The sequence below is a fragment of the Diadema setosum genome, chromosome 7, assembly GCF_964275005.1.
Source record: "Diadema setosum chromosome 7, eeDiaSeto1, whole genome shotgun sequence".
NCBI classification, from domain to species: Eukaryota; Metazoa; Echinodermata; class Echinoidea; order Diadematoida; family Diadematidae; genus Diadema; species Diadema setosum.
In genome coordinates, this window is record NC_092691.1 from 8,370,785 (window position 1) to 8,396,488 (window position 25,704).

At 38.4% G+C, this 25,704-nt stretch overlaps 1 protein-coding gene across 1 annotated transcript in view; it reads right to left on the minus strand.

Moving 5' to 3' along the window:
* The window catches only part of LOC140230761 (uncharacterized), an 81,313-nt gene that overhangs the window by 11,104 nt on the left and 44,505 nt on the right, over positions 1–25,704 (minus strand). Inside the window, exons 6-11 of the mRNA XM_072310900.1 lie at positions 23,146–23,409; positions 17,962–18,085; positions 15,847–16,014; positions 10,433–10,558; positions 6,821–7,060; positions 2,520–2,651 (exon numbers count right to left, since the gene is read on the minus strand). Coding sequence (XP_072167001.1) covers positions 2,520–2,651; positions 6,821–7,060; positions 10,433–10,558; positions 15,847–16,014; positions 17,962–18,085; positions 23,146–23,409 — 1,054 coding nt within the window. The remainder of the gene's footprint in view (positions 1–2,519; positions 2,652–6,820; positions 7,061–10,432; positions 10,559–15,846; positions 16,015–17,961; positions 18,086–23,145; positions 23,410–25,704) is intronic.

Consider the following 25,704-nt stretch of genomic DNA (forward strand, 5'->3'; position numbering starts at 1 on the left):
CCAATAAAGTGAGATAATGAGAAACCTCCCATGAAATATGAAAGGGCACGTAATTTTAAGAAGGATTCAACATTTATTTGATGAAAATTGGTTTTCAAATGGCTGAGATATCCAGAAAAGCGATACTAATAAAGGGCAACAGGCCACGCCTTTTATTAGGATCTCTTTGTTTCACCTTGTTTTTGGATATCTCAGCTATTTCAAAACCAATTTTCATCAAATAAACTTTTGATACCCCTTAGAATTGCATGCTCTTTGACATCTCATAGAGTGGTTTCTGAATATCTCGCAAAACGTTAAAAGCTAAATCCTCATCTCAACCAGAACTGTACACACCCTTTAATACCAATATACCAATTACATTGTTCTGCCCTCCCTCCACACGTTTTCCACCTCCTAACCATCCCCAAGCAACAAAAAGGAAACAAAGAGTGCATAATCAAATCTGTCCATAAATGAGGGCTTGGAATACAAAGACCAGTATCTTTTACCTTCCTTCAAAGGTGGCAGAAACGATGCATGCTCTAATGGAAATAACAACAATATTCCATATCAACGTTAAAGGCATAATTTACCATTTGCAGATAAAACAAAAACCCAGCATTAGTGCTTTAGAATAGTTCTAAAATGTGAGTTAGGGATAGAAGCAACCACTGCCAAAATTTGAATCTGTATCATTGATGTTAAGTACTGTTTAATACAAAAAATTTGAACAATAGTTATGATAAAAATGTTTCCAGACTAAACTGTCTAGAGTTACGGTTTATTAAGAAAAATACTAATATCTCCTTATATTTTAGGCTTTATTACAAATTTTTTTTTTTTTTTTTTTTTGGTAGGATGTTTTGTGATACAACAGACCTATACATGTGCATCAAATGTGATATCTTGAACATTTTTTAAATCACTGCTCCCAAAGGTAAACTGGACCTCAAATCACAACAGAATCAAGGTAATGAGTCTGATAACCTGCATGTAATACATCAATTCTAATAAAGTTACATTTTATACGTGTGCATTACTGGTTGCATTTAACAGAAATTCTACACTTGCACGATGATTTCTTCTTCATAGCAATAAGTAGAGCTCCGCATAAGGCGATACAAACGTGCTTGCACTAAATTCTGGGACACTGTATCATTGACAGTGAAACTGCATTGATAACCCATCATTAATATTAGTATACAGTGATTATATGATTGTTTATAATATGTCTTATATTGACAATATAGCGAGTAAGTTTAATATCCCTAAGAGGTAGCAATCAAATGGTTAGCAGGATTGATTCGCACAAAGTGTAAAACAGCCCAGGCCACAATGCTTGAGTATTAGTAGAGCTCTTCACTTTGAAAAGAAAAGGAAAGAGAAAAGAATGGTGTAAAAATGCACAAGTGGCCAAGATGTTATGACAAACAAACGGGATTCTGAAGGGAAAAAAAACCAAAAAACTATGTCAAAATAAGTCATGTCTTCATCACCAAGAAACAGTATAGGCTATGTTGCCACTTGTGGATTGTATGTTTTTTGGTGTGTTTTGTTGATAACTTAAGCCAGTTCATTCAATACACCTATAATTCATATGGCAAATATTGCAGTTTCTGAAGTTCAACTATCACGTAGCAACCTTTAAAAGAGAAAATTGCCCAGCTTACAAAAAAAAAGACCTCTGATCAGTAAAGATAATGAACTAAATTCTTACCCGTTGGTCTCCACTGATGGAGTAATACAACAAACTTGCTGGTTAGTCAGTTAAGTTCGTCTGTATTTGTTTGAGGGTAATCATTTTCGTTTTGGATGGGTTCTGGTTGTTTTGTTCTGTGTTGTTGTTTTGTTGTGTGAAAAATCATGTGTGGTTGACATCTTGTGTTCTTCTTGACTACACAATCTACGGCTTAGGAATACGTACCAGTAAGAAATCACTACCACTGCTCTGCTATGAGCATATAAAAGGCTATATGGTGAATGATATCCATTTCATTAGTTACCACACAACCCTTAAACAAATACCTATCTATATATGACGCATACATATAATCAAGTTACAAAGTTGTAGATGTATATGATTTTGAAAAATGTTGTTGCATTTGATATCATTCTAATGCTAACTGTTATACATGTATACATAATTACACTGAAATGTAAAGAATGTTGTGATGATCATGATGGTAAAATGTGCATGCAAAAAAAGAATGATTTCATACCAGGTGAATGTTTAGATTCATGCATCATTTTTTTTTTTTTTTAAGTTTAAAGCAGGTGAGGTTCTTAAAACGTGACTCTTGGAAATGAAAGTTTTTGTGCAACATCATTTGGAGATGATTGCAATATGGGAGGGGGTAAAATTGTTCACAGAATATTATGAAAGATAGACACACAATGTTATTGTGAGTACCGATGTGTGATCAAGTTTTTTTTTTAATTGCATGCTTTTGGGTATGAAGACTTTTTTAATACATGCAGGCACAGGGAGTGACGGGAGAGACACACATGCCACATCTCTCCACCCAAAGACAACTCACTCTTTATGTGGTGTACCATCGGAGAAGTGATTCCTGTCTCGGCCTGCTCTTCTGGAACTGATTTTAAGTGTGTGCAGTAACCGTGGTGACTGCGGGACTTGCGGGGCAGTGGGGGTGGGGTGAGGGTCTTGCCTTTTTAGGGTGGAAGGGCAGATGGGGAAAGGTTGTTATAGAACACACACACAAAAAAAGAGAACATCAAACATTTTGGTTGGGAGTTGGACAGAAAAGTTGCAAAGAGTCACAGTTGTAGTGAGTGGGAATCAATGAGGGTCAAGAGAACAAAGGGGAATGAAGTAGAAACGTTTCATGCAACGTGTGGCAGGATAGAGGTGAAGTGTGGTAGGGTGGTGGATAAAAAGAGAAGAGAGGAGAGAACGGAGAGGAAGAGATAGAGAGATAACTACAGGTGATCAAATTTAGTCAAACTACTAAGATGACACATGGTAGAGAAGACAGTACACAAGATTAGAATTTCATGTTTCCCTGAAATCACCCACAGAAAGTTTAGGAGAGTTTGCTTGTTTGCTTGTTTGTTTGTTTTTACTTCATTGCCCTCAAGATGGAGACAACTCCAGCACAACCAAACTCATCACCTTTTTTGTGCATTGCAGCAAATCAGAGCTATTTCATAACCAGGGCTGCACACTAACCCATTTTTTTTTCTACTTGTCTGACCTATCTGTCTGACCAGTAGGTACCCAGTTTTTCCATCTTTTACTGGTCCATTCCTGAAAAAGTTACTGGTCTGACAGTGATTTTTACTGGTCCTGGACCGTCAGACTAGTGCCAGTGTGCAGCCTTGACATTATTATGTTAGTAGACAAAGTGACAAATTCACAAATACGACAGAGATTCAATACTCTGTGTACTGAAGTTGTCTTCATCTAAATTTTCAAATATATTGCAGTTTACAGATAGACAGTTTTTTTTTCTTGAGCTTTTTTTTTTTGTATCTACAAGTAAATCACAATTCAAGTACTAGATAAATATCTCCAAATGGCAACAAATTTCAATTTACCTGTCTACTTGCTGCTGACAAAGTAATGTGTCAACCATGGTTACCATGACAACAGGGGGAGAGAAGAATGGTCTTTATATAAAAGTCAGTATTAGTTGCAGGATTAATCACCTTGATTATTTCTCGTACACATCAGATAATTGTTGGGATTACATGAGAAAACATTTGCCATTATTGAATATACATGTACATGATATCGCAGCAAGCATGACTTATAATTATGACGACAATGACAAAAAAGGTTATGATTTTAATACCAATATCAATGGCAATTGCAGAAGTTATAATGCCCATAACCATCATCAGTATCTAAGAATTTAAAGATACCTGTCACAATAATCAATCAGAAGAAAAAGTTTGGTTTGACTAAAAATGCTAATTGTATCATGAAGAATCCGATGCAGAATATCCAACAATACACAGTGACATTATACACCAGCAGTTAACATTTTATCCCTTGAAAACATGTTATAATATGACTATATTTTTTTCATTATAATAATGATGGTTACTCTGTTTGCATTACAGTTTTAAATTAATCAGGCTTCTTTCTTTCTTTCTTTCTTTTTTTGCATGTTTATACTAGAGCAGCCTACACAGAGACAAGACTCACAGACATACACACACACACACACAAACAGATACACAAAAACACTCTCACAAATACATGCGCACCAACAATTGTGTTCATTCTCACAAAAGCAACATCAGAGATGTTTTCAAAGTTGAGAATGAAGTCAAAATCTTGAAATTGCTATAATTCTCCACTTTGCAATGACTGCCTCATATTCTTGGATATAACTGCCAGGGAGACAGATCAGTCCAATACTGTATAAGCTGTTATTTTTGCAAATTTTGCGAATCTCAGTTGGATCGCGAATTTAACAACACATGAAAATGTCTCCATGTGCTAGGGTACAGCCTTTCTACGTTAGCGTCTGCGTCAGTTCGCAAAAACAACATCTCGCGAAAATGTCTATGAACTCCTCATTCGCGAAAATATCTGTACGCAAAAATAACAGCCTATACAGTATCTGACTTGGATGTGGCGGGATGGGACAAATACAAACTGATGAATCTCACAACTAAAAGTGTGCATCCCATTGGACATCAGGGCCCTATTTCACAGAAAAGCTGCTTTGATCGCAACTCTTGCTGGAATGGCAAGTATCATGGAAACAAGAAGAATCCAGTTTCATGATTGGCCGTTACTATGGGAAGTTGCCATTCCAGCAAGAGCTGTTATCCTAACATCTTCTATGAAATGGGACCCAACTAGAGCTTTGTGTGGGCTATGTACAGGCAAAAAGTTGGCCAGTGCCCCATTTCATAGAAGATGTTAGGACAGCAACTCTTGCTGGAATGACAACTTTCCACAGCAACAGCCAACCAGGAAGCTGATTGGATTCTTGTCATTACCATGACAACTGCCATTCCAGCAAGAGTTGCTCTCATATCAACTTTTTATGAAATGGGGTCCTTGTGTCCACGAAGTGATCTTGAAAAGACACCTAATCTTCTTTAGTTAATGTTTTGGGGCTTGATTACATAATAATTACACTCTGAAGCCCCTCCAGACAAAACTTGGAAGTAAAAATGCTAGGGCAAAACTGGAAAAAAAAATGATGTAAAACAGATGCAGATTTCTGCAAGGAGCATGATAACATTGATGCTCCTTTTTTCTGGACACAGTAGAGTCAATATTTATCTTAGAATTAGGAGATGCATTTATATGTTCGCCCTGAGGAAGAAACAAAATTTAGGACATCAAAAGGCACTGCTTTGTACCTTCCTAACTATCTGGAGGCAAAAACACAAATCACTCCATTAGAAGGAGAGTTAATGATATTCATAGGCTCTGTTTAAAAAACAAAAACAAAAACAAAAGAGGATAGACAGGTAGATGGATTTTCACATGAAATACACCAAGAAGTGGGATTAAAAATGGCTACCGATGATATACAGGCAAAGAAACTGTTGTATACTACAATCCCTTGCTTTTTCTTTCTTTATAGAATTCTTTGGAAGAAAGAGGACCAACATCAAATAGCATTGACAAGCAAACAATTTTAACAAACATTTAAGACTTGACAGAGACAAGAAAACCATGCAGAGGATAACATCACATTATATAGGGATACAGAATTGAGTAGGGCTTCAGTGCAGGGCTTCTTTGCATGCTATCAGCCATTGATTATACATATATGTGCACTTTTGTTCAGACATGCAGTGGGCAGCCCAATGCCACACCAAATAATATGCAGGGAAATGAATTTGAATAATACAAGTTTTGTAGCAGCCCTCATATGCACACCATTCTGACCAGTCTCCAGCAAATAACAATTATAGTAATAATAACTAGTAGTAGAAGTAGTAGTACATTGTAGCAGCAGCTGCAGCAGCAATAATAATGATAGTAATAACAATAATAATAATAATTATGATAATAATACTAATACTAATTACTACTACTACTACGAATAATAATAATAATGATGATAATAATAATAATGATACTAATAATAATAAATAAATAAATAAATGAATAAATAATAATAAAAATATCATTATTTATAACAATAATGATGATAATGATAATAATAATCCCATCACTACTTTAAATTTAGGGCTAACTCTTAAAATTGTTTCCAACACAGCAGAAGACTGGGGCTGATAAAAGGGTGACACACGTATCATGTTATCTGATGCAAATTAATTTTCCCTAGCCATTCATCCACAGTATATCGTAAAACAAACTTTTTATGAGCATTACGAAACCAATGTCATTGATCACACTTGGGGAAATCCCCTCACGGAAAACCCAATATGGTTATTATTCACATTTGTGCAAGACACAACCCAAATGAAAATAAGGTAGATAAATGATACTTTGTGAAACCAACAAAAAACTTTTTCAAAAAAATCATTCAGCTTCTCCTGATTCAAATTGGGTGAGATGATTTGGAACAAAATGTCACTAAAACCTTACCACATATACAGTCGGCCTACACGCCTGTTACAACGGACACAGTTATAACGAAATTTGGTTATAACAGAGTAAAAATTCAGGTCGTAAGTTCATTATCTATATATCTTTATATTTTTAATTTGTTCAGCTATTACAATGTATGAAAGTTTGATATAACGAAGGAAAATTGCCAGCCACAAAGACTTAATTGTGATGGGAGTTGCCTGTCAAATATTACACAAACTGGTAGGGTGTGCTGCAGAGGGCTGCTACTTCTTACCAAGAAGATTTAAATGATTTTTGCCATCTCACCATTAGGGCTCCCTCCACCACCATCGCGCCCACCAACCCGCCCTCTACCATCCTGATCCTCATCTCCATCCAGCCGACGCATATTGGTATACCCCACATCATCAGGGGAGGAGAACTTGCCCGGTTGCCTGGGAGATGGGGTGGTGAAGCTGCGCATCTTGACGTAGCCGGTGGAGCTGTTGTCCGGCAACTGGGGAGGCGCCAGCTGATGAGGGGGGGAAGGCATGGCCCGGTGGGCGGCTGCGTGGGGGGACGCGGGCATGCACCGAGGAGGCGGGGGGGGGGGGGGGGAGGGAAGGATGGGAAAAGTGTGTGTGATGACGGCAACAAAGATAGAAGCTGATTTTTAACTAAAGGCTAAAAGGACTCAAACACACAAACAAATAGACAGACACAGACACAAATACACGCAGAGACATAACATTGGATCAAGTTGATTGATGGAAAATATAGTATTAAGAGAGAGATAGAGTATCACGAGGCTTGAATATTTCATGGAAAACACAAAATGTGTTTTATCCTACAGAGAGAGAGAGAGAGTGTGTGTGTGTGTGTGTGACTATTAAACGGAGTTCACTTTGTTCTTATTTGGGAGGTGGAAGATGACAAACAGACTGACTACATTCATAAAAGGGAGAAAGTAAAGAGAGATAAAAATGGAGAGAAAAAGACAAGCAGAAACACACTCATGACCGTACCATGAGCTGTAAAAGAAACACAGATAGTAGGAATTAATGGGACATAAAGAAACATATTTTCATAAAATAATACAAGACAGCGTGAGATATATAGAAAAAGACAGCTGAATAGGAGTAAAGAGATTTATAGACAGATACATAACTAGTTCGTTAGATAAATACATAGATAGATAGAAAGATAAATAGATGAATAGATAGGTAGATAGATAGATAAGTAGGTAGATGGATAGATGGATGGATGAATAGATAGATGGATAGATAGAAGAGATGGATGGATATTTAGATAGAGATAAATCAATAGACAGATCAATAGATATATCCATAGAAAGATCAATAGACAGATCAATAGATATATCCACAGATAGATCAATAGACAGATATACAGATATATCCACACATAGATCAATAGACAGATCAAAAGATATATCCACAGACAAATCAATAGATACATCCAGAGATAGATCGATTATCACAAGATGGATTGATATAGACAGAAGAGAGATCGATAGATGGATATATAGATAAAAGAGGAGAGACAAAGACATGAGAGAAAGGAGAGCTTAAAGGGACGGTACAGTATTGGTGGAGATGAGAATTGGGCTTTTAACTTTTTGTGAGATACCAAGAAAACTCTTATGATATAATACAGAGCATACCATTTTAAGAGGAATTCAAAGTTTATTTGATGAAAATCGGGTTTGGAATTATTGAAACATCCAAAAACAAAGTCAAACAAAGCGATCGTAATAAAGTGTGGGTCCCACACTTTATTAGAATCGCTCGTTTTTGGATATCTCAGTCATTTCAAAAGCAATTTTCATCAAATAAATGTTGAATTCCTCATAGAAGTACATGCTCTTTCATATCTTATAAGAGGTTTCTCATTATCTCACCAAAAAATGTTAGAAACCTGAAATTAGGTCTTAACCAAAACTATACCATTCCTTTAAGTAAAGAAATGCAGAATAGAAACAGAACACATTAAAGGGGATGGCTAGTAACTGATCAGTGGGAATCAGTGGGAATGCTGGGGGATGATTGTTCCAATCCTTGTGGGATTCATTTAAGAGTACATTATGTATCTATTGTTGTGTGAAAATTATTTGCTTCAGAATGGTCTCTTATTCAAGTAATGTGCAGTTCAATGTTTCCAGGTTAGCATGCCTGTACAGTGTCAGGGTAATCGTTAACAGTTTGTTAACGATCGCCCCATCACTGTACAGGCATCACTGCACATTACTTGAATACGAGACTATTCTGAAGCAAATAATTTTCACACAACAATAGATATATATAATGTACTCTTAAATGAATCCCACAAGGATTGGAACAATCATCCCCCAGCATTCCCACTGATCAGGTACTAGCCATCCTCTTTAAGGTACATATCAACATCAGGGAAAAGATAGACAAAGAGAGACAGACAGACATACAAAAAAACAGATACTAATACACACACACACACACACACACAAAACCACACACAAAACCAACGAAAAAGTACACACAAAACTGATAAAATATAAACAAAAAAAAATTTGCAAAAACAGAAAAAAAGATACATTGAAAAGCAAATCAGGAAAAGCTAGAGGAAAGGGTATATTGTCATGCATGAAAGCATTCAACACAACATTTTATCAAAATACCTGTATTCAGTGGCTAAAAATTCATCCCATGCTTTAATTCTGAACAGAGCAATGCTATCATAATTTGAAGCATCTCCTTCCTTCTCACATCTGACAACCCATTACATCATTAGACACCTTTTATTTTGAATTTTCTAGCATGGAAGAGCCCACAAATTTGAAAAATAACTATTACAGAAGGAAGATATACCTATCAAGTGAATTGGACCACATGCTTTGGAAGGATTTTTCAAGTTGTAGCAAATAAAAAATAAAAAAATAAGCAATTACAACTTTATTGGCAAGACAGAGAAAAAAATCAATGTTGTAACAGAAGGCCATGTGTAATAAGCAACAAAATGTGTAGCCATATGGCAAGATGCATCTATGCATGAATATATTATCAAATCTACATTTGTACCATGCTATTATAACAAACAGTATATAGGGTGAGTATCTGATTAAACACAGTGCTTGCTTGTGGGAAGGGATGTGGAGAAAGGTGTCAGGCAGCCTCTGAAAAAGATAAATCTCATTTGGAGTGCTCTTGACTTCAAACAAACCTACACACACGGCACAGACAGACAGACACACAGACACATATGCACAAAAACATATGCACCAGTACTGACTCCTGAACGCTGAGTGGCCTATCACTGTGTGCTGTACACAATGTGAGACCACTGCCTGACCATAAGATGTACCAGGCTACCAAAGCAGGGGCCTGTTTCATAAAGAGTTGTGACTGATTTTACGCTTGATTTATATAGCATAACTTGTTGAATCAAGCGTGAGTTTAATACTGAGTGTAAGTTCAGTTTTAAAAAGACACTTGCATTTGATTTCAAGTAAAATCAAGCATAACTTTCAGTAGACTGAACGTTACTTGCGATCAATTGCAAAGTTGTTTATGAAATGCAATTTGCGTTCGATTGCAACCTACGCTCAATCTTTATGAAATAGGCCCCTTCTCCAATAATCTAGAAGAGCCACCCAAATCATGTTTTGATTTTTTTTAAAAGACGATAAATTTCAAAAAGACTTCATGAATTGTCTGTTGTCACTTCTGACTCTTTTGACTCTAGAAAAATACTTTCCTTCTTTGTTAGGTTTTTGTGACTGAATCTCACAATTTACATTTCTGACCATCAGATAAAATAGCTTTAATGATCCCTTCTTGTCAGACCACTGAGAAGATCTTAGAACAAACATCCCATCTATCGATACTGGAAGCAGACACCAATTGGTGTCTGTCTGTAACCATGGCAACCAAAGCAGCCTTGTCTCACCTGCATCCAAAGGAGGCCGAGGGGCTTCTCTGTCTGGCATCCTGTCGCCCGGATCATACGTGTTAAGGCCCTCCTCAAACGATTCTGACAGGCGCCCCAGTTGTGAGGAGCTGGAGGTAAGCCGTCCTGGAGTTCACAAAAAAACGATCTCTCAGTGACGAAATATCATCACATGTGCTAAAGAGATTTAAAGAAGGACCTATTCCAATTTCCAGGGCTGCACACTGGCGCCGGTCCGACGGTCAAAGACCGGTAAAAGTCACTGTCGGACCGGTAACTTTTCAGGAAATCCACAAGTTACCGGTCCGACATGACCGGTAAAAAAAAAAAAAAAAAAAAAAGCATTGGTGGGGTCGGAAGAAAGAAAAAGAGCAGCCCCGATCAGGGAGAAACAGAGTGCAAGATATCGCACTGTTCAACAAGTTTTACGCAAGTTTTCGTTTATGTCTACCGGTGCACTTTGTACAGTAAACATACATTAGTTTTGAGCACTAGCAGTCGACCAGTTATTCGCCCTCGCTTGCGCATTTGGCGCTGCTCACGCACTGCCATGCAATGCAATACATGCAGAGCATGTACAGTGTAACTGCTTTTCGTTTGCTTGCGATCGGCGGTCATGCCAGACAAGAAGCATTGATAGAAGCGCACGCATTTCTGGGTCATTTTACTCATGATTTTTTTAACGCAAGATCGATCCGATCCCGGCTTCGCAGCAGCGTGGCAGTTATGTTAGAACTAATTTACTTGTGTCGATTTTTAGAAAAAGTAAAAACACATTCGATATTCAGCGATACAGTAAATGGATCTGATTGCGTTCATTTTCATTTTACACAGTCATTTCACAAATGAATATTTTCATTCTCTCAGAATGGTCTCATAATGAAGAAAGGCGCAAAAAGGATCACGAAATCGGCTCTTCCGTGTACTTTTTAAGAACGCATGCACAAAATGTGAATAGATAATACTAGGGAGGGAAAAAAATCATGAAATCATGGCAGTCCCGCTTACATATTTGAGGTAGAAATCGTCCCAAAAAGGATCATGAATTCGACCGGCCGCGTCGTATCTTTCAAAAGCTTATGTACGAAATGCGAAGAGATTATAGAGAAGAAAAAAAAATAAAGGACACATTTTGGTGAGTGCATCATAAAAGATTACAGCCGAATAACAATTCATGAAATCAACGCAATCCCGTTGAAATTTGAGGAAATAATAGGCGCAAAAAGAATCTTGAATTCAGTCCTGCATGCCGTGTTGGTTATCAAAAACGCATGCACAAATGCGACGAGATTATCGGGAGAAAAATATAAAACACATTTTACCCTTCTGGTGCGTGCATCATAAAAAATTACATCTGAAGTAATTCATGAAATCGCCACAATCCCGCTGATATTTGAGGTAGAAATAGGCGCAAAAAGGATCGTGAATTCGGCCGTGTCGTATACCTTTTAAGAACGCGTGTACGAAATGGGGAAAAGATTAGCGGGAGAAAAATAAAGGACACATTTTCACCCCTTTTGGCGCTTGCATCATATAGATTACAGCCGAATAGTAATTCATGAAAATTTCGCAATCCCGTTGGAATTTGAGTAAACAATAATAGGCGCAAAAAGAATATCGAATTCGGCCCTTCATGCAATGTATAATTTTGAAAACGCATGCACAAATGCGAAGAAATTATCGGGAGAAAAATAAAGAACGCATTTTCAACCCTTCTGGTTAATGTATCACAAAAGATTTCAATCGAAATAATGAATGACATATCGCAATCCCGCTGATATTTGATGTAGAAATAGGCGCTAAAAGGATCGTGAATTCGGCCATGACGTACATAGGCATGTACGCAATGCGAAGTGATTATTGGGTGAAAAATACAGGACACATTTTCAAACCCTTTTGGCCCGTGCATCATAAAGATTAGAGCCGAATAATAATTCATAAAATCATCGCAATCCCGTTGAAGTTTGAGGAAACGATAGGCGCAAAAGAATCATGATTTTTGGCCGTGTCGTGTATCTTTTAAGAACGCATTTACGAAATGCGAAGAGTTTATCGGGGAAAAATAAAGGACACATTTTCAACCCATTTTGGCGCGTGTATCATAAAAGATTGCATCCGAAGTCATACATGAAATCATCGCAATCCCGCTGATATTTCAGGTAGAAATAGACGCAAAAAGGATCGTGAATTCGGCCGTGTCGTATATACCTTTCAAGAACGCATGTACGGAATGCGAAGAAATTATGGGAAGAAAAATAAAGAACGCATTTTCAACCATTCTAGCTGGTGCGTGCATCACAAAAGATTACATCAGAAGTAATTCATGAAATTGCCACAATTCGGCTGATATTTAATGTAGAAATAGGCGATAAAAGGATCGTGAATTCAGCCGTGTCGTATACGCATGTACGAAATGCGAAGAGATTATTGGGAGAAAAATACAGGACACATTTTCAACCCCTTTTGGCCCGTGCATCATAAAGATTACAGCCGAATAATAATTCATGAAATCATCGCAATCCCGTTGAAGTTTGAGGAAACAATAGGCGCAAAAAGAATCATGATTTTTGGCCGTGTCGTATATCTTTTAAGCACGCATTTACGAAATGCGAAGAGTTTATCCGGGAAAAATAAAGGACACATTTTCAACCAATTTTGGCGCGTTATCATAAAAGATTACAGCCGAAGTTATTCATAAAATCATCGCAATCCCGCTGATATTTTAGGTAGAAATAGGCGCAAAGAGGATCGTGAATCCTGCCGTGTCGTATACCTTTCAAGAACGCATGTACGGAATGCGAAGAGATTATGGGGAGAAAAATAAAGAATGCATTTTCAACCATTCTCGCCGGTGCGTGCATCACAAAAGATTACATCCGAAGTAATTCATGAAATCGCCACAATTCCGCAGATATTTGAGGTAGAAATAGGCGCAAAAAGTATCATGAATTCGGCCATGTGGTGCATCTTTTTAAGAACGCACTTACGAAATTCGAAGAGTTTATCGGGAAAAATAAAGGACACATTTTCAACCTCTTCTGGCGCTTGCATCATAAAAGATTACAGCCGAAGTAATTTATGAAATCGTCACAATCCCGCTGATATTTGAGGTAGAAATAGGCGCAAAAAGTATCATGAATTCGGCCATGTGGTGCATCTTTTTTTAAGAACGCACTTACGAAATTCGAAGAGTTTATCGGGAAAAATAAAGGACACATTTTCAACCTCTTTTGGCGCTTGCATCTGAAAATATTACAGCCGAAGTAATTTATGAAATCGTCACAATCCCGCTGATATTTGAGGTGGAAATGGGCGCAAAAAGGATTGCGAATTCGGCCCTGCATGTCGTGTACCTTTCAAGAACGCATGCACAATGCGAATAGATTATCGGGAGAAAAATAAAGAACCCCTTGAAGCGCGTGCATCAGAAAATATCACAGCTAAAATAATTCATTAAATCGTCGCAATCCAACTGACCACTAAGAGCAGGTTACGCAGCAAGTCCGTGCGCCGATGTTTAGAAAAAGTCACAAACGCATTTGATACAATCTGATTTTGTTCATTATCATTTTACACTGTAATTCACAAACAAACATTCTATTTTTTCCTAACTTTTTTTAAATTTCTTGTGCAATAAATAATGCAAGTTAAAAAAAAAAACTATTAATCTGTAAAATGTACATGGGTAAGGGGGTACGTCCATAAAAAACAAGAAAATAAGTTTGCAAGTCATTTAATGTTTTTTTAGGTTGTCGTTGTTGACCGGTAAATTTTCTGTTCGGACCGCTAAAAAATGGTAAAACGGGGCATTTACCGGTCCGACAGAGACAGGTTGGACCGGCAGAAAAAATGGGTTAGTGTGCAGCCCTGCAATTTCATAAAGCTGTTCGTAAAGTCACAAACAACTTACGAGCGACTGGTGATAAGTTGTTGTGCTGAATTATGGAGATTCTGATAAGTATAGCACATCAGAACTGATCACCAGTTGCTCTTAAGCTGTTCGTAACTTTACGAACAGCTTTATGAAACAGGGCCCAGCTGCTCCAATTGTAAAATCTTAATATATAATCCCGAGATACAATTTGGTTGTATATTATGCAAACATACCAGGTCTGAGAAGTCCTGGATGAAACTAAGTGCATGAGGTGACTTCAACGGTATTATTTTCTGAGGGGTGCAGTCCTGAAGAAACAATGCTACTGAAATCATCGAAGGCACATATTTCAACCAGAACTTGGAACGATGGCCAGGTTATTTGTTTTATATCCCTCCCAATGGAATTTAAGAGTACAACAAAGTAAAGTGGGTGGTTGACTGATTTAAAGTTCCTTTTTTTTCTCCCAAATTACATGTAAAAGTGTATTAATCCACTGCATGATACCCTTTACTGTCTTCTCGCGATGCGTTTGATGAAAAATTGTACTGTGACGGGATGTCTCATGCACAAGAATACGCGCAAGTAAGAAGAGAGGTACGCATGCGCTAAGCAAATATCGCCATGGCAGAGGGTTATATTTTTTTATTACTATTTCCCTAAGGAAATAGTTGGACAAGATTTTCATGGTGGAAACATGCTTTGTCACTTTCAATGCCCTCGACCAATCAGTGTACAAGAAATGAATTGAGAGGGATATAATGCAAATTATATAATGTTACGACCACAGGAGGATGGGGCTTGATCTACCAAGTCGAAGAGTATTTTACCTCTGTTATGATTGGTCAAAATGGCAGAGAGAGAGAGATGATGAAGGACTTTCTCCTCCACAGAGTGATGGCTGTCCTTTGTGGTACAGTTTCTGATAATTTGCATTATCTTTCAAAGAACACTTCATTCATATAGACACACACATATAGTGAGTTGCTCATCTGAATACCCCAGTTTAGGAACCACTCTGTAAAGCAGCATTGTCGTGAATAGAGCAGCTGAGCAATGCAATACCACATTTCCATACTAACCGAAACTAGCAACCTTCTGTACTCCAATTGATGCATTGAACGAACGTGATCACAGCCAACACAAAGGAATTTTACAAAACATTGATTGCAACTACTTCCACAGAGAGTGAAGCATACCAATGCCCTATTTGTACAATCTTGAATCGCATACAGTGTGATACCAGAGGGAAAAAAAAAAACACGATATGGAAAATGTCTTCAAAAACATCAATCTGACAGTTATAATTTTTGCAATAAACTCAATTACTTGCTTGTCATTCAATTCAGTATCAATCCCCTAGTTTTTGCACCAGAACATTGGCATTCACTTCTACTACACAGCAGATCTCATACCCTCGGTATCACTGCATTTGCACAGAGCAGATTTGCCTACAACTGTACAAAGAAATTTTCATGAAGACATTTTCATGAAGACATCTTTTTCTCAGAGATGTTTTCAAATCACGACGACATCTTACCACGTTGCAGGAGTGCATCTGGAACGAGATACTCGTCTTCGGCGGCTTGCGGCTGCTGGTTTCTAGTCCCCGGAGATGGCTGTAAGATCGGCTCCGCACTCCGCCACGAGGTATTGTGAAAGTTTGATCGTCTGTTCTCCGCCATCTCGCCATTTGAAGGATCTTTTACTGCATAATGAATATCCAATTTGATCATTCATGTTTACGTATAACTTATATAATCTTATGAAACAACTTATATCTTGGCTCTCACAAATATTTTTTTTTTTTTTATTAAGAGTCATTTTATTCTACCAGTTACTAATGAAAGTGCTGAAGAAATAATCTGAAGCTTGTTAGATTTCTCATTGACCATTTTGCTGAAAGCTGTATGTACAAGTACGATGTACATTATTCACAGAGCTATCAAACATTACTTTCTTTTGCATTTACACACAGATTTCACTTCAAGTCACCTCATGAATGTGTCTCATGACCAATTTCCCAGATCCCCATTAATAGGACTACCATTAGCAGGGTAAGTGACTGACATCACTAATGTCATGATTTTCTTCAAAACCTGTCCAAGAACTGCTCCATTTCTTCAAATGAGATGTTTTAATTTGATCTTTCTCACTAATTAGAGAAACTTCCTGTCTGAGGTAAATTCCCTTGCTACAGCCAAACATCTTGTTTCATTTTCACTATCTGGAAAGTCAATCTTCCCCATGTCAACTATTTGGCCAGAATGTTGGCAAATTGACATCAATCTGACAAGCTTGTAGTCAACAGGCCTCTGAAGAAGCATGGTGGATGAAACTGCACACCAATTGCATAAAGGCTATTGTGTTGACATTTAAAATCCTTTCATTTTGTCTGAATATGAAATGCCTGTAAATGCTGCGAGACTAAAGCACTTCTTAGAGACCACAAAGCCTGGCATTGTTTGATTCATTTGCTTTCGACTCAGATACCCAGGGAAGATGGTTATTTTGTTTTGAATGTCACAAAATAGTCATGGTTAAAAACTGTCACTCTAAAAAGGAATACTCAGAGTGCAACTACATGCTGAGCTAAAAGGCAGAAGATATAGAGCACTAAAAAGAATAATTACTGCAACAAGAACTGCAGCAATATGAAGTACTTCACTATATGCAAAGGCTCAAATTGCTGGTCAGTCAAAAAAGGTGATGGACCTAAATGTGTGTGTATTCCCTTTTCTTGAATAAAGATGATTCAAACAAAATCACTATTCAGCCATACACTTATTCACATAATGACAAAACAACAATACAGAAGCACTTTGAGGGGCTTCATATTTGTGTGGAGTTGATAAAGGAGTAACCTAATTTTGTTCCACAGATTTAACAATGATCCTATTTAAAGGTTGCAACATACTGTGCCAATTTAAGGATGTTTACCCTTTCTTTCATAGCAGATCTATGTTAACTAAAACATAGAAAACGGGGGAAAATGAAAGACATATAGATAGATGGATAGATAGACAGTCAGAATAGTTAGATAGACAGATAATAGATTGTTGACTCCATCTTGTACCCAAGCACTGGGTTCATCAGTTTCTATGCTGTCTCATCGACTGATATTTATGTCGAATGTGACTTTGGAGTCCAAGCCGGTTGTGAAAGAGACATGCACATGTTTCACATGGGAGAGAGGGATGGATGGATAGATACCTGTACGTGTAGATAGATAGATAGATAGCAGATAGATATAGGTAGATAGATAGATAGATAGATAGATAGCAGATAGATATAGGTAGATAGGTAGGTAGATAGATAGATAGATAGATAGATAGATAGATAGATAGATAGATAGCAGATAGATATAGGTAGATAGATAGATAGATAGATAGATAGACAGACAGACAGACAGACAGACAGACAGACAGACAGACAGATAGATAGATAGATAGATAGACAGATAGATAGATAGATAGATAGATAGACAGACAGACAGACAGATAGATAGATAGATAAATAAATAGATAGACAGACAGATAGATAGACAGATAGATAGATAGATAGATAGATAGATAGTTAGATAGACAGACAGATAGCAGATAGATAAGAAACTAGGGAGAGAGTGTGAGAAGGGAATAGAGAAAGGTTCTCTTACCATGCACGCTGATGTCGTAGTTTGGAGGAGGCAGGTTCGGATCTTTCTGGAGGGGGAGTAAGTGACCCCCACTTTCTTGGATGAAGAACCACATGAGCTCATACATGGACCCCAGCACAGGTGGCTGCAAAAGATCAGAGCAAGTCAACAGAAAACTTGGCTGACAAACTATATCATAATTGCATTTGTTGTTTCTTTTTTTTTTCCCCCTCTGAGAGAGTATGTGTATGAGTGTGTGAGTGTGCAGTGTCTGTATTGCTTTGGGAGGGTATGCATGCAAAATTCACATATGAGTCTGTGCGTAAATAAACAGATACACATCACATACATGCACACACAAACATATAGTTATGCAGACCCATGTTTCTAGCATCTGATCTTCCTTTTCTGCTCACAAGACACACAAAATGTGCAACATGAAAAACCTGTCAAGAAGTTGTCAGAACGCTTGGTTACACTATTCTAAATCTTTAAATCTTTAGATTTGACACAAATCCGGCCATACCCTCATTCCATTTGCTTCAAGACTACAGCCTACTGCCAATGGTACAGGGATCATATAATTTTGGTTGAGACCTAACGTCAGGTTTATAACATTATTTTGTAAGATGAGAAACCTCTTATGAAATATGAAAGAGCATGTAATTCCAAGAAGGATTCAACGTTTATTTGATGAAAATTGGTCTTGAAATGGCCGAGATATCCAAAAAAAGTGATCCTAATAAAATTGACAGGTCATAACTTTCATCAGGATCTCTTTGTTTTTGGATATCTCAGTCATTTCAAAACCAATTTTCATCAAATAAACTTTTGATTCCCCTTAGAATTGGAAGTTCTTTAACATTTCATAGAGTGGTTTCTAAATATCTTGCAAAATGTTACAACCTAAATCCTCACCTCAACCAGTACTGTACAGTCCCTTTAAGTTTATACATGAAGATAATTTTTTTTAAAATAAAAAAAAATCATGCTTAATGTAACAGCTACGTAGCTGTTATCATCTGTTTTGTTAGTTTCAAAGCCTCATACAAATTTTTTCAATGCAAACTGCCACGAAAGTCTTTTCACATGCTGCATTCATTTTGTTCAAATGGTGTGACTTATGTGTGATACACACCCACTTTGTCTTTAATACTTCATTTATATCAAGTAAGTCTTTGTGAATAAAAAGACAAGGAAGAAAACACACAAAAAAACCCTCAACCATCCTTCACTATCCCTATCTTGAAAATAACAATGGAAATTTTCTACAACATAATCATCCAATACACTACCAGTTTCAACTGAATTGAGATAAATGCAAACAAACAAAAGAATGAAAAGTGTAAGTACTTGTTGAGTCATATCTTGATTGGCACATTATGATACTTCTCCTTTTTCATTCATACTTTTCAAGTATTATCAATTTGGGCATGGCATAGTTTACATCGATGGCACGTCAAACACATTAACGCTTTCTCCATGGAAGCGAACATCTCACGAGACTAAATAAGCCGCCATTGTTGGATGTGCGAGAAGCTCCCCTGCGTGGGCCGATTCACAACAACATCTTGACTTCATGGCACTAGCTCAACACCCACCCACTGCTAACAAAACACTTTACAATAGGCTACACACGTCATGGCATTTGTACGCACGTCCGCTTTTTATCTACTTGAAGGCACACTTGACTGTGTTATCCACGACATTTAACAAAAGAAGCAAGAGGTCTGGCATAAAATTACTATTAATAAATCATGAATCAAAGCAATAGGAGGAGATGAAAACTGATAGAAGAGGAAAAATTCACAAATGGGTGGTTGGACCTCGGGCTTAAGAATGCTGTAAACAAACAACTACTACAATAACTCCCTAAACAGAACGGGAACTGCAAACTCTATCATAACAATAATGTCAAAATATGTCCCTGCATAATTCAACATTATTCCATATTGATCAAATACTCTGCCTTCTCCTTTCCTTGTGTGTATGTCCTTGATAAGTTTCTTTAACCAATGCCCCTACTATTTTTACTCTAGAGTATCATAGAAAAGTGATAAGACTAAAGAAATACAGGTGCTTTCAAAACATTTAAATGTTGGCTGCATAAAGCATGGATCTCAACTCCATGCTGGAACCCCAATCAACAATGCCCCCAATAAAAGCAGTCTACATCTCTTTTATAAACCGAACATAACTACACAAAAATTTATTTTAACCCGCTGAGGACGAGTCCTGAGTATACTCGCCAGGGGTCTATGGGAAATGCGTGTTGTAGCGAAATCAGTCCATCCTCAACCAGTTAATAAGCAGTCGCAATCACCTTAACAACATCACATATCTGCATTTCCATAGATGTTTGCATTGTGATGGCATCGGACAAGGGTCATCTCTTGTGCTGTGGAAGTCAAGCATTTACAGTACATACAAAGTGTCATACATTCCACTACAAACAACAAGAGACCCGCGGGTCTAGCGCTCACCTGAGTATCGCAAGTTCACCTTTCACGCAGTCACTAATCTAAATTATTCACAGCTCTACTAAAATTTGACCAGGCATTCTCAAGTAGAAGATGAAAATGTACAATAAGGGCCCAAATTTTTTTTAAGATTCCTTAATTTGGGGGGATTGGGGCCCCCTGGGGCCGTCTGGGTGGGGCATGGTGCCCACTTTGATAAATTGAGATCCTGACCCCCTAGGGATGCTACCTGCCAAGTTTGACGAAAATCCATCATGAGGTTTTCAGGAAGAAGATGAAAATGTACAATTCAGGCCCCCATTTGGACCTTCCCACCCCCCCCCCCCCAAAGAGGGGCACCCCTGGATCTGCTATGAACAAACTTGAAACTACAGTCATTAATGTACTCACTCATAGTATTATCTTAGCTCTATAACTTCTGATTCTAAAGATTTTTAAAGATTCCTTCATTTTGGGGGGTTTGGGCCCCCTGGGGGCCCCTGGGTGGGGCATGGTGCCCATTTATCAAATTGAGATCCTAACCCCCTAGGGATGCTACCTGCCAAGTTTGGTGAAAATTGGTCATGGGGTTCTCAAGAAGAAGATGAAAATGTACAATTTAGGCCCCATTAGGACCCCTCCCCACCCCCCTCCCCTGGGTCCCAAGGGGGGCACCCCTGATTCTGCCATGAACAAACTTGAAACTACAGTCATCAATGTACTAACTCATAGTATTAACTTAGCTCTATCACTTCTGGTTCTAGAGAAGAAGATTTTTGCAGATTCCTTAATTTTGGGGGGGTTGGGCCCCCTGGGGGCCCCCTGGGTGGGGCATGGTGCCCATTTTAACAAATTGAGTTCCTAACCCCCTAGGGATGCTACCTGCCAAGTTTGATGAAAGTCGGTCTTGGGGTTTTCAAGAAGAAGATGAAAATGTAAAAAGTTTACGCACGACGGACGACGCACGACGCACGACGGACAAAGGGCGATAGCAATAGCTCACTTGAGCCTTTGGCTCAGGTGAGCTAAAAAGAGGGCAGAACAGTACTACGGGGCTGAAGGCAACTTGTGAATTTATGACCCAGGTCTCGAAAAATCAGAAGCAAGGATTCCCCAAATGAGCACAGCTCAACACTAACTTTAATATTTTCTATGGTGGCCTATTCAGGCCTCTACAATCTTTAAATTTGATTTTTTTAGTGGCCTGAAATGAAGCTGAATATAATAATCCATTTGTATCATACAAATCTAGTTCCCCGAGTGGGCCACTAAAAGATAACCTTTTCAGAAATTTGGTGGCCTGACATCAATTTTTGGTGGCCCAGGCCACTGGGGCACTTCTAATGTCGATCCCCAATGAGGTATATAAAATCTTCTATGACTGCATGATTATTACACAATCATGATGCATGTAACAATAGAATCCTTGCAACCTTACATTGAAGAAGGCGCCCGCTCGTCATTTAATCACGGATCTATTTTAGGGGGCAGAGAGGGAAGGGAGGGAAGGAAAAAGTAGAACGAAAAAAGGGTAGGAGCTCTTGAAACAGAGGAGGGGAAAGGAGGGGAGAGGGAGATGACGAAATCTTCCCAATGAGGCAGCAACATTCTCAACGGCAACCTGTATCGCCACGACGTGCCAAATCCGCGCGGATATTTTCGACGGCATGCCAGCGATAGCGACCTTCCGTGCGAGGCCATGAGGCCGTGGTATTTGCTTGACAGATGGGAGCGTGTGACTCCAAGGGCCCTCTTTTCAAATGGAACCGGACTGAACTTGGGCAACTCCTGCCTTGATCCCCTTTTCACCAAAAAGAAGTGGGGGAGGGGAGGGGGGGGGGGGGGGAATGTTCACCATCTCCCCACAGCCTGGAAGTTCAGATGAGTAACCTTTGAGGACAACACTCTGCTCGCATCACGGCTTTCCTGACAGAATCTCAGCTTGACATGCATTCAAGGCTGCTCATAGGCAGGAAAACAGTCTAGGGACGGTTGAGGGGTTGATTGGGGTAGATGCCTTGACTCACACATCATAGATTGAACTTGATATGTTTGTCCCAGCAGGATAGCACGACATAATACACCATCAAACCTACGTTCAATATTTACTCATATGCACAGTCGGACAGAAAATTCAAAACTATGTAGTTGAAACAAACTATTTCCATTGACTTGAACAGTCTACAAGTAAAATTTGCAACAAAAGGGAAAATTCAACTCATCATTTTTTGCTACAAAAATGTTTATGGCCTCCAAAAATGGAGAATTTCAAAAGAATACATCTCAACATTTTCGCATACCTAGAAATAAATGCTGTGTCTTCCAGATAGGCCAATAACTACTTTGTACTTATTATTCAGCTTTAATGGACTAGTCAAATGTAATGTCACAGCTCTTTTTCAAAACAGATATTGTCGCTGGGGCAACAAGACCTCATATCTACAAAATGTCAAATGTTCAGGAGAGCAAAACAAAAAACAAAAAACAAAAACAAAAACAAAAACATGGCAGCCACAGTAGTATATCAAATGAGATCTATAGCCTTTCCTCTGACATGCCGTAGTGGCTTCATTTTTGGGTAAGACAGCTAGGATTTGGACAGGACATCACTGAACTGATTATGTGACCCTTAATCATAAAAAGTTACTTTCACCAAAATTTGAGATACAAGGTCTTGTCACCCCAGCAACAATATGCAACACCGAAAAGGGACTGCATCTTCCTCAAAGCGACGAACTCTCCCTACCTTGTCTTCGATGAGTAAAAGGAAGCCGTTGCCGTGGTCAAGCTTCTTGAACATGTAATGTCGGATGAAGCTCTTGCTGTCCGTGTCCTGCCTGACGGACAGCGTGTACTGACCGGGGTGTGCCTCGCTCTCCCTGAGAAGGAGGTCGCCGTTGGACGTCGACTGGTGGAGAACCTCCTCCGCCTTGGCTCGCGAGAGCTTCCCAAAGAACCAGACGGGCGGCAGAACTTGGCTGTACGCTATGTCGTCGGGGAGGAACCGATACTGAGGACGAGGCGAGAGGGAGAAAAGGGATTAATGATGGCATTAACAGTTTCATGTCAATTATTACAGCGCTATTTTTTCATTTTTGAAGCGCCATGAGCACTGAAAAGTGGACCTGTGCGTTATACAAGTAGCCACTATTATTATTATTATTATTATTTGACCATGTCAAGGTCCCCAAGATGCTTTCCAATACTCTGGTCCCTGGTTTTAAACCCCTTATGTGTCAGGGACTTTTGACAGTGTGTACAATGCAATGGGGGTTTCGACGCCAATTGGGAATCACAGCACACAAGGTATTAAACTCAAATCTGTACATTGGTCTACACTTCCCTGCTGCCACTGGTTGGAAATCATTTAAACCATGCAGCCATCATAGGTACTGTAAAAGTGGAAATTTTTGCAACAATGAAATTTTCGCGCATTTCGCGCAACCAGAAACTAGCGCGAAAATAAAAGCACACAAATATTTTTACTTGTCACGTGTTCCTGTGTGTGATGTCTTGATTCTGCGGACTTTAAAAAGCATGCAAAACTCTTATCCGGCCAAGCGCGAAAAATAAGTCACGCGAAAATATCCACTTTTAAAGTCACTAGGATAAAATTGTGTGGTAGCCCTTCCTGTGCCAGGAACTTTGATGGTGGGTACAATACTAATCAATATGGGGTTTTCTCTGTCAAGTAGCACTCAAAGCACACAAAGGGTTCAGGAGGAGTCTTGTGGATAGAGCGACATAGCTGGGCTTGAACCCTAAACATTTTCTTCGAAAGCATGGTGGACAATCCACTTGACCTTGACATCTCCAAGTACCTTCTTTCTTTTTTTTTTTCCTTCTTGAGGGATACAATCTACATCTCGGCTCTGCTAAGAAATGAGAGTTGTAAATATTCAGTCATCAGTTGAGTCTGCATAGAAGACTAGCCACCCCACTGGCAATGGTTTTATTGAATCATTTTTTTCCAAGATATTGGGACACATACATGTCCAAGTCCACAACACTGCATATCCTTCTAAATATTGGCAAGCATGTATCAAAATATATCCACACTGTAGGATATATCAAATTGGCACAGCAATGTAAAACACTGACATAATAAATATGTTCAATAGTAGGTCAGTCATTTTGAGATGTTTACAGTAGAAAAACACAAAATATCACATGGATGAAATGGTTGCATGAATATTTGTTCATTAATACCAAAGAGCAAAATATTGTACACATTCAATACTAAAAGCAGCAAAATGGACATTAAAACATTAAACATTCCTATTATTGAAAAAAATAATAATAACACATGTACCAACAATACAATTTATATAAAAGGTTCACATATTTATTTGGTAATTTGACACACATACAGCAAACTAAGTCATATTAAGTTTTACACTAATTTCTTCATGTCAACATCATAGCATAAATTATGCTAAGTACATACAAATTGGCAAAGTTTTTGTATTCTTAATCATAGACCAAAAAAAAACAAAAAAACAAAACAGATTATTGGGTACTGAAATGATGTATTGCATTTAAAACAACCAGCACAATGTCTACAGCCACAAACGAACTGCCAAATATCATTTCAAGCTCAATTCATCCTAAGTAATCACAACTTATTTCAACACTGCCTTCACATCTCAGAACACAGTTCAAGGTTACAGGAAGCAAAATGCAGTTAATAACACCCACAAACCTCACAAAACTACTGGCAAATCAAACATATATCTACTACACAGAGATATCACATTCCTAGCAACATGATGGTGATTTGACTGATGTACCTGAAACTATTACACACTGTACACTGTACTTCATTATCTATGCACGGAATGCAGTACAGTCGTGTTCTGGATTTAATTGCTCATACATGTAACTTCATAATATTATACTGCTGCACTTGAAGTTTTATGATACCGGTTGGAGTATCGAAGAGGCATGGCTGTTGTTTCACACTTGGCAGGATTAACATATGAATTTATGGACTTGGTTAATAATGCGTTCTTAATGCATTATATACAGTATGGGAATAGATCTTGATCAACATGGCGGCAGGGAGTGCGGCTGGCTCATCACAACCACCATGGCACGTTGCCCGCAGCAGAGATTACATTTAATCGGGGCAGACAAACTACATTTAGTTGTGCACCAGTTCGCAGACAAATGCCTCTGTATGGCATTCCATGTTGACAAACAGACAAATCAACATGACTGGAATGCGTATCAAAAAGCTGCCAGGGTAGTCTCTTAATTAAATCCCCTCAGCAACGTCACTTCCCCGCCTGCTTCCCCCTGCTAG